The following is a 10,283-nucleotide window of genomic DNA, read 5'->3' as shown; positions in this document are numbered from 1 at the left end:
ATTTTATGATTTGATAGTAAAAATATGTTATTCTTACAATAACTTGTATTTATAAAGTTAATAAACAGAAACAGAAACAGAAATAAGATGAAGCAGAAAATAATATAGAATACAAGAATTAATCCGAGTCCACAAAAACTACTGTGTGTCCTTAAGAAATTTAATCTCCTCACTGTACCCAAGGTTATGGATTAATTTCTCCCAAGATAAAACGGATTAAACCTGTTAAAGAAATAGCGGTACCTCAAACTTCTTTAACTTCAACGAACTTAAGAACAGCAACAAGTCACACAGACTCAGTCGATCGACACTTTGATTTTATTTGAGAGAAAAATAAATGCAGAGAAAGAAAAAATTTTCAATGATTAAAAAAAATCAAAAATTGGCTTCCTTTTATAGCCATTTTCAACAAGGAACATGTCTGTTCAGTGAAATCTGTTTACACCCATTTTATTCAGAAAGTTGTGTCTTTTGAAAAAAATAACAACTTTTCAAAAAATTGTGTCTGTTAGGAAAATAACTACTTTTTGGAAAGTAACGACTTTTCGAAAAGTAACGACTTTTCGGAAAGAGTAATAACTTTTCAGAATGTTACCATTACCTACAAATTTATAAGAAATGACTTTTCATTTGCACTTTGCAAATGACTTTTCATTTTCTCTCCAAAGTAGTTCACTCACTTTTGATATTTTCTCTTTTCTTTTCCCATTCACACTTGCTAAAATCCAACGATCCCCCACATGAATGGGGAAGGCTATTGTTAAAACATATGCATGAAAAAACTTGTGTGTCTTGCAGGTAAAGGTTAATCGCATCTAGATAAGTAGGTTTCCCTTTAAACTTTCCGTAGTAAACATATATCGGATATACTCGGTCAATCAGTAGATTTGATATCTTTGAACCGTCGAGCTTTGGTGTATACCTAGACAACATATGTCACACAATCAACCCTTGAACTGTTCTTAGTTCTCATTGTTTTGTTCGTTTCAGCCATGAACACATCTTGGATAGTAAGTGCTTAAAGAACTGGCCTTACCGGATTCTCCTTGAAGCGGCTTACACTTCACACTTACATAGGTGATTTCTAAATGTGTTATCCCATAGATACACCATTTGATATTCCTTGTATCAAACTTAGAAACCATTAAAAAGTCCTTATGTCTTTATCCTAGTTACTAAACATTGTCTCATCATGAGAATGGACCATAAATAATAATAATATTTTATTTTATTTTTCCTTTGACAATGTTGAATCGTCATCAATGACTTTGTTTTATCTCCTTGAACCTAGATCTTGGGATCTCCAGTCTTCTAGGTAGAGTCACGAACCGACACGTAGAATTAGGGGATCGGGTGTCACGAACCGACACGTAGATATAGGGGATCGGATTGTCACGTACCGACACAAGAGGAATAATGAATATGAGGGATCGGAGTGTCACGTACCGACACAAGAGAATTAAAGATAATGAATCTTGAAAGATGTTAATATACTCAATCTAACGAACATAATTCCCAAATGAGTATGGTGTTGAGGCTTGAGCCCTCATGGATGAACTTGATGGTACTTATTGATGATTATAATACTTGTTGTGGCTACATGTTGAGTTATATAGTTGATTTACGATAATATTGATATATACTATTCCCTATTTTGAGTTGGCCGATGATATCTACTCAGTACCCGTGTTTTGTACTGACCCCTACTTTTATGTTTTCTTCTTGTTTATTTGTGGAGTACAGCAAACGTGTCATCGTCTTCAACTCAACAGTAATTCAAGCCAGTCTTACTACATCGGAAATTCAGGGTGAGTTAATGCTTCTAGCTTGGACTGGATCTTCTTCTTCAAGTCTTGATGCCTTGAACTTCCGGCATGGACTAGCTTCTTATGTATTTTTAGCTTTTAGAATACTCTTAGTTTAGTCATTCGATTTTAGATGCTCTTGTGATGATGACTTCCAGGTTTTGGGAATAATAGGTGTTGAATATTGATAGTTATTGAATTGGTTTTATTAATGAGTTTAAGTCTTCCGCATTATTTTCTGTTGTTATTACATTGAAATGGTAAGGTTTAGATTGGTTGGTTCGCTCACATAGGAGGGTAAGTGTGGGTGCCAGTCGCAACCCGGTTTGGGTCGTGACACTTGTGGCTTTTGTTTCAGTTGACCCAGTAATCCAATTTGCATCACTATATCCTTCAAGAACGGCTGGATATCTGTTGTAATGTAAAGCATAGTTTTGAGTGTCATCTAAGTATCCCAAAACTCTCTTCATTGCTAACCAATGATTATGATTAGGATTACTTGTGTATCGACTCAGTTTACTGATAGCACAAGCTATGTCTGGTCGTGTACAATTCATGACATACATTAAGCTTCCCAATACGCTAGCATAGTCCAATTAAGACTGACTTTCACCTTTATTCTTTGCAAGATGAAGATTTACATCAATTGGAGTCTTTGCCCTTTTAAATTTCAAAAATTTGAATTTTTCAAGTATCTTTTGAATATAATGAGTTTGAGACAATGCTAGACCGTTAGGAGTTTTAAGAATTTTAATTCCTAATATCACATCAGCAACTCCTAAATCTTTCATATCAAACTTACTAGCAAGCATACGCTTTGTAGCTTTTATATTAGCAATGTCTTTGCTCATTATAAGCATATCATCTACATATAGGCATAAAATAACTTCCTGATTTGGAATATCTTTAATGTAAACACATTTATCACATTCATTGATCTTAAATCCATTTGACAACATGGTTTGATCAAACTTTGCATGCCATTGTTTTGGTGCTTGTTTTAGCCCATAAAGTGACTTAATAAGTTTGCACACTTTCTTTTCTTTACCAGGAACTACAAAACCCTCAGGTTGTTCTATGTAAATTTCTTCTTCAAGCTCTCCATTTAAGAAGGTTGTTTTCACATCCATTTGATGAATTTCAAGACCGTATACTGCAGCTAGTGCAATTAACATCCGAATTGATGTAATCCTAGTCACTGGCGAATATGTGTCAAAATAATCAAGACCTTCTTTTTGTCTAAAACCTTTGACAACAAGTCTTGCTTTATATTTGTCAATAGTTTCATCGTCTTTCATCTTCCTTTTAAAGATCCATTTTGAACCCAACGGTTTGTTCCCTGGAGGAAGATCAACCAACTCCCAAGTATGATTGCGTAAGATTGATTCAATTTCACTATTAACAGCCTTCTTCCAAGAGGTTGAGTCGTTAGACAACATTGCTTCCTTGAATGTTTGAGGCTCACTTTCAAGAAGAAATGTTACAAAATCTGATCCAAATGAAGTAGATGTCTTTTGACGTTTACTGCGTCTTGGACTTTCTTCATTTTGTTCATTCTCTTTTGGTTCTTCTCTGGGTTGTTTAGATCCCCCACTAGATGACTCAAGTCTAGTTTTATACGGATAGATATGTTCAAAAAATTCAGCACTATCTGATTCCATTACCGTATTATCATAAATATCCGAATGTTCTGACTTATGAACCAAAAAACGACATGCCTTACTGTTTGTGGCATATCCAATGAATACACAATCCACAGTCTTAGGTCCTATTTTTACCCTCTTAGGTATAGGAACTTGGACTTTGGCTAGACACCCCCACACTTTGAAATATTTCAAATTGGGTTTTCTACCTTTCCATTTCTCATATGGAATTACATTTGTCTTTGAGTGAGGCACTCTATTAAGTATCTGATTTGCTGTAAGGATAGCTTCCCCCCCAAAAGTTCTGTGGTAAACCTGAACTTATAAGTAATGCATTCATCATTTCTTTTAAAGTTCGATTTTTTCTTTCTGCAATTCCATTAGACTGAGGAGTGTAGGGAGCAGTAGTTTGATGGATTATTCCATTTTCTAAACAAATTTCTGCAAATGGAGATTCATATTCTCCACCTCTATCACTTCTGATCATTTTGATCTTTTTATCTAACTGATTTTCAACTTCAGTTTTATATTGCCTAAATGCATCTATTACTTCATCCTTACTATTTAGCAAATAGACATAACAATATCTAGTGCAATCGTCAATAAAAGTTATGAAATACTTTTTCCCACCACGTGATGGTGTTGACTTCATGTCACAAATATCAGTGTGAATCAATTCTAAAGGATTTGAATTCCTTTCAACAGATTTATAAGAATGCTTAGCATACTTAGATTCAACACAAATTTGACATTTTGATTTATTGCACTCAAATTTTGGCAAAATATTTAAGTTAATCAGTTTTCGCAAGGTTTTGTTATTAACGTGTCCCAAACGTTCATGCCATAAACATTTAGACTCAAGCAAGTAAGAAGAAGCAAAATCTTTATTCATATCAACTGCAATTACATTGAGTTTGAAAAGGCCATCACTAAGGTAGCCTTTTCCTACATACATATCATTTTTGCTTACTACTACTTTATCAGAAACAAATACACATTTAAATCCATTCTTGGTCAGAACTGGAATTGAAACTAAATTCTTTCTCAATTCTGGAACATATGAGACCCTATTCAAAGTTACCACCTTGTCTGATGTCATCTTTAATAGGACTTTATCAGTTCCTTCCACCTTTGCAACAGCGGAGTTTGCCATAAATAATTTTTCATCTGTAAGTGCTGGAGTATATGATGAAAATAATTCTTTGTTGGCACAAACATGGCATGAGGCACCAGAATCTATCCACCATTCTCTTGGATTTCCAACCAAGTTACATTCTGAAAGCATTGCACAGAGATCATCCATTTCTCCTTTGGATTCAGCCAAGTTTGCTTGATCCTTTTTTTTCTTGTCCTTCTTAGGACCTCGGCATTCATTAGCCCTATGACCATGTTTACCACAATTAAAGCAGTTTCCATTGAATTTCTTCTTAGGAGAATTGCTTTTTGGACCAAATGCTTTCTTTCTTTTCTTTAATTTTGTGGAATCTTCTTCAACAAAATTTACTCCAGATATTGTTGAATTACCACGTGACCTCTTTTCTGCAGCCTTATTATCCTCTTCGATTCTCAACCTTACTATGAGATCTTCAACAGTCATCTCCTTGCGTTTGTGTTTCAAGTAGTTTTTAAAGTCCTTCCACAATGGAGGTAACTTTTCAATAATTGCAGTCACTTGAAAAGCATCATTCACAATTAATCCTTCAGCAAAGAGATCATGGATTATGACCTGCAATTCTTGAACTTGGGTGACGACAGTCTTACTGTCTATCATCTTAAAGTCCAGAAATTTTGCCACAATGAATTTCTTCATTCCGGCATCTTCTGTTTTGTACTTCTTTTCTAAAGCATCCCAGAGTTCTTTTGAGGTTTTTGCATTGTTGTACACATTGTACAGATCATCTTGCAGACCACTCAAAATATAATTTTTACACAAAAAATCTGAGTGTGTCCATGCTTCTGTTACCAAGAATCGTTCATCAGCCAGAGTTTCATCTGACATAACAGGAACATTCTCATTGATGAACTTCTGCAGACTCAACGTAGTGAGATAGAAGAACATCTTTTGCTGCCATCTTTTAAAGTCGACTCCAGAAAACTTTGCAGGTTTTTCAGCCGGTGCTAAGGCAGCATTTGAACGATTATGTGCAACCGTTGTTGTTGCAGCACAAACTGTTCCAGCATTTGTTTGACTTGAATTAGTCTTTTTTTTTTGTCACAAATGGCAGATAAATTAAGTATTTAAAATACTAACAGTAAAGAACAAATCTTTACACAAACTATTTCTGATTTAACGATAAAGTTTTTATGTTCTTTTAATCGTTAATCGAATGAATTTTAAAAATTCAAGCAAAGTAGAAAACCATAAAGGTTTTACTCTCCAGAAACCTCAAATACAGAAACTGTTAAATTTCTTAAGATTGTTATTCATACAATAACTTGTATTTATAAAGTTAATAAACAGAAACAGAAACAGAAATAAGATGAAGCAGAAAATAATATAGAATACAAGAATTAATCCGAGTCCACAGAAACTACTGTGTCCTTAAGAAATTTAATCCCCTCACTGTACCCAAGGTTATGGATTAATTTCTCCCAAGATAAAATGGATTAAACCTGTTAAAGAAATAGCGGTACCTCAAACTTCTTTAACTTCAACGAATTTAAGAACAACAACAAGTCACACAGACTCAGTCGATCGACACTTTGATTTTATTTGAGAGAAAAATAAATGCAGAGAAAGAAAAAATTTTCAATGATTAAAAAAAATCAAAAATTGACTTCCTTTTATAGTCATTTTCAGCAAGGAACATGTCTGTTCAGTGAAATCTGTTCAGACCCATTTTTTCCAAAAGACACAACTTTCTGGATAAATTGTGTCTGTTAGGAAAATAACTACTTTTTAGAAAGTAACGACTTTTCGAAAAGAGTAACAATTTTTCGGAATGTTACCGTTACCTGCAAATTTATAAGAAATGACTTTTCATTTGCACTTTGCAAATGACTTTTCATTTTCTCTCCAAAGTAGTTCACTCACTTTTGATATTTTCTCTTTTCTTTTTCCATTCACACTTGCTAAAACCCAACAAAATATGCATAACTGCACAAATGATAACATATTAAAACTATCTTCCAATTGTGTTTTATTATTTTTTATTAAATATGTCATGATGTAATTCCTAATAAATTGTCACTTAAAAAAATGAAATATATTAAAATTTAAAGCTAATTTAGAAGTGGCATTAGTTTCTTAAACATATTGAAATGAAATTAAAGCCAGCCACATTAACTACCTTTTTTTTTTATTTCTAAGAAATAAAAATGGAACAAAAAGAAAGACAAAATAAAACAAAGTCAACCTCACACAGCAAGGACATCGGCAAACTTTTTCAGAAGAATGGATTTTGAATTTTAGATATAAAAAAAAACAATTAACAAAAGTACATCTATTATATAATGCTTATGCAATATAAGTTTAAATTTGATCAGCAAACTTTTTCAAAAGCATGAATTTTGAGTTTTAGATATAAAAAAATAATTAACAAAAGTACATCTCTTATATAAAATTTATGTTATATAAATTTAAATTAATCAAATTTTAATATCGAGAAAAAGTCAAACCTCAATGGCGGCTTCTTTTGTTCACTTGGCCAACCCCATTTTGTTAAGTTGATTTTTATTTTTTTTTTATTTTTCTATTTCATTAATTTGTAGAAATATTAGGTGCTACAAAGTTAAAAATTTTGAATATTTGAGCAATGGGTTGGAATTGCTTTGGAGTTGTGCAATCCTACAAAAACAATAGAAAGACTCAAGTCCAAGGTAAGTTAACTCTTATTTCTGAAAAAAAAAGTCGTTCTTATAAAATTTAGAATTCATAAAGTTTAAAAATTTTGACGCTTAGTCCAACTTTGAGAAGTAGTTCACGTAATTTTCATATTATTTTTGTGTTTTTCATTGCGTAGAGTTCACAACCAACAATGTGAGGCTTTTTTCCTATAACTCATTGAGATCAGCCACAGGTCACTTCCATCCATCTAACAAAATAGGAGGCGGTGGTTTTGGAGTTGTTTATAAGGTAATCATCTTTTGTTTCTTGTGTCATACCTCTTCATGGTCCTTGTTGATGCTAGTTATTACTTACCGAAAATAAAAAATTCTATATGCTCAAAATTTAGAAAGACAAAGTAAGGTCACTTAAAAGATAACTATAATAATTTAACCATTCGAAGTGGGGTTTGCTAGTGAGTAGAAAAATGGGGGCATTTAAGTAATGGCGGAGTCAGGATTTTAAATAAGGGGGTTCAGAATTCGTAGAAATCGGCATGTGAAATAGTTGAAGAGGGTTCGACATCCATTATATATACATAAAATATTATTGTAACAATATATAAATAGTATAATTTTCCATCGAAAGAGATTCGGATGAACCCCTTTGTACCAGGTGGCTCCGCCCCTGCATTTAAGGATATAGCCTAATGATTTAATGAGATATTTAGGTTGAAATCTCAATGGAGGCCCCAAAAGGGTGTAGCTTAGATACACGGCCGTCTTAACCCCTAGGTCACTAAAGTCATCACTTGGGGCTCCTATATTTTTGGAGGACCCATTTTTAAAAAACAATAACTTATGTGTTATTTTTTAAAAAAAACTAAATTATATGTGTCATAAGTGCTATGATTTCTACTAAAAAATTTGCATATTACATGATATAAATTTGATTTTCGTAAGAAATAATTTGATGAAAATATGAATAACGAAATCACTAAGTTCCTTGAAGAATCTTTAGAGTTGATTATTTTATATATGTCGAGTAGATCAAACTATTTTTCACTTCAAAATAAATTTGAACTAATTGAAGCATATAAAAGTTATTTTTTTAAAAATTTCTTATTTAGTGGTAACATATTGAGATTACTAGATGATGATTTTTTTTTTTGAAAAAATATTATCTTAACCTTGAACTTTCTTTAACACATAATAGTTATTTTGATATTGATGATTTAGATTTATTTTTTGAATTGAAAGTGTTAAAGAGAAATAATACAAGTAGAAGATAATGATGTAACGTAAATACTTAATCAAATAAAAAGACTTGATTCTTTTCCAAAATATACATATTGTTTATAGGATGAATGTTAACAGTTTCTTTAACCGTTGCCTCAACCAATTTTTTTTTTCGAGATTAAAATTGATTAGATCTTCTTATAGATCAACAATGTCTCAAAGATATATTGAATGAATTAGCTATATTATCATTTGAAAAGGAATTATTAAAGCAAATTGATTATAAAACAATACTTAATGACTTTACATCTAAAATAACTAGAAAAATATATTTTAAATAAAAGTACATATGATGAAAATAATACATTAGGGCCCCTCTCTTAAATTTCGCTTTAGGCCCCAAAATGTTGTTGAGTTGGCCCTGCTTAGATAAATACCATCCAATGTAACTAAGCTTTGGTGGGTAGAGTACTGGTGAAATAGTCGATGTACATGTAAGCTGATATGAACACTATCATCATAAAAAAAGTAAAATAAGGTAAATTACCTGCTACATTGGTTGAATCTTTTATGTATTTCCACTCGCTGTATTTACGCAACTTTGTTCTTTAAATGTAGGGAGTTTTAAGAGATGGAACTTGTATTGCCATTAAATGTCTCTCTGCTGAATCAAAACAAGGTACTAAAGAATTCCTGACAGAGATTAATATGATTTCAAATACCCAACATCCAAATCTTGTTCAGTTGATTGGTTGTTGTGTTGAGAGTGGCAATAGAATGTTGATATATGAATATTTGAAGAATAACAGCCTTGCCAGTGCTTTACTAGGTAATGTTCTCAAATGAACATGTCATAGTTTGAAGTTAGGAATGTTAAATGAGCGCATTGAACTGAATCTGGACGGGTTAAAATTGTTATTTCAGGTTCTAATGGTAAACGCGTTGCTCTGAACTGGCCTCAGAGAGTTGCTATATGTTTAGGTACAGCATCTGGTTTAGCATTTCTTCATGAAGAAGCCTCACCAACGATTGTTCATCGAGATATTAAGGCTAGTAACATCCTTATAGATGAAAACCTTCATCCTAAAATTGGAGATTTTGGTCTGGCTAAGCTTTTTCCTGAAAATGTCACTCATCTAAGTACGCGAGTAGCAGGAACAATGTGAGTAGTTACATCGAATTTCAGTTTCATAACATTCGATGTTCCTCCCCTGTCTCCTCTCAGCAAGGTATTCTGATGTCCAGAGGTTATCTTGCTCCGGAGTATGTCTTGTTTGGACAACTCACTAAAAAGGCTGACGTCTATAGTTTTGGAGTTGTACTTGAAATCATAAGTGGAAGAAGGAGTAGTAAATCAGCATTTGGAGTGGATCTCTTGGTTCTGGTGGAATGGGTAGGACTATACTTTCAGATTTATGATATTGAAGATTCATTAGTAATCAGCATTTTGAAGGTTTACGCGTTGCAGGTATGGAAGCTAAGAGAAGAAGGACGAGTTCTGGAAATCATTGATCCAGAGCTAACAGAGTATCCAGAAACTGAATTACTGCGGTTCATCAAAGTTGCTCTCTTTTGCATACAATCAGCACCTAACCAAAGACCTAATATGAAACAAGTGATTGAGATGTTGTCCAAGGAAGTCAACCTCAACGAGAAGTTGTTAACTGAACCAGGAGTTTATAGACCACATAGTGGTAGTCTGCAGAAATCATCCTCCGCGGGGAAGAATGGGGTACAATCTGTAAATCCTTTTGTAACATCAACAAAGTTTGAGAGCTTTCAGAACGTCACCCAAATGCTTCCTAGATAATGTTATTCCTCTAACGTGGGC

The 10,283-nt window shown here is 33.0% G+C and overlaps 1 protein-coding gene across 1 annotated transcript; it reads left to right on the top strand.

The window, feature by feature from the left end:
• The first annotated feature begins 7,203 nt into the window (after positions 1-7,203).
• LOC101267443 (putative serine/threonine-protein kinase) lies at positions 7,204-10,262 on the top strand. Its single transcript, XM_026032894.2, has 5 exons — positions 7,204-7,267; positions 7,411-7,523; positions 9,071-9,281; positions 9,377-9,614; positions 9,698-10,262. The coding sequence occupies exons 1-5, from the start codon at positions 7,204-7,206 to the stop codon at positions 10,260-10,262; spliced, it is 1,191 nt and encodes a 396-aa protein (XP_025888679.2).
• The last annotated feature ends 21 nt before the right edge of the window (positions 10,263-10,283 follow it).

This window comes from Solanum lycopersicum, chromosome 9 (assembly GCF_036512215.1).
Source record: "Solanum lycopersicum chromosome 9, SLM_r2.1".
Taxonomy (NCBI): domain Eukaryota; kingdom Viridiplantae; phylum Streptophyta; class Magnoliopsida; order Solanales; family Solanaceae; genus Solanum; species Solanum lycopersicum.
This window is presented reverse-complemented; position numbering and strand designations above follow the sequence as displayed.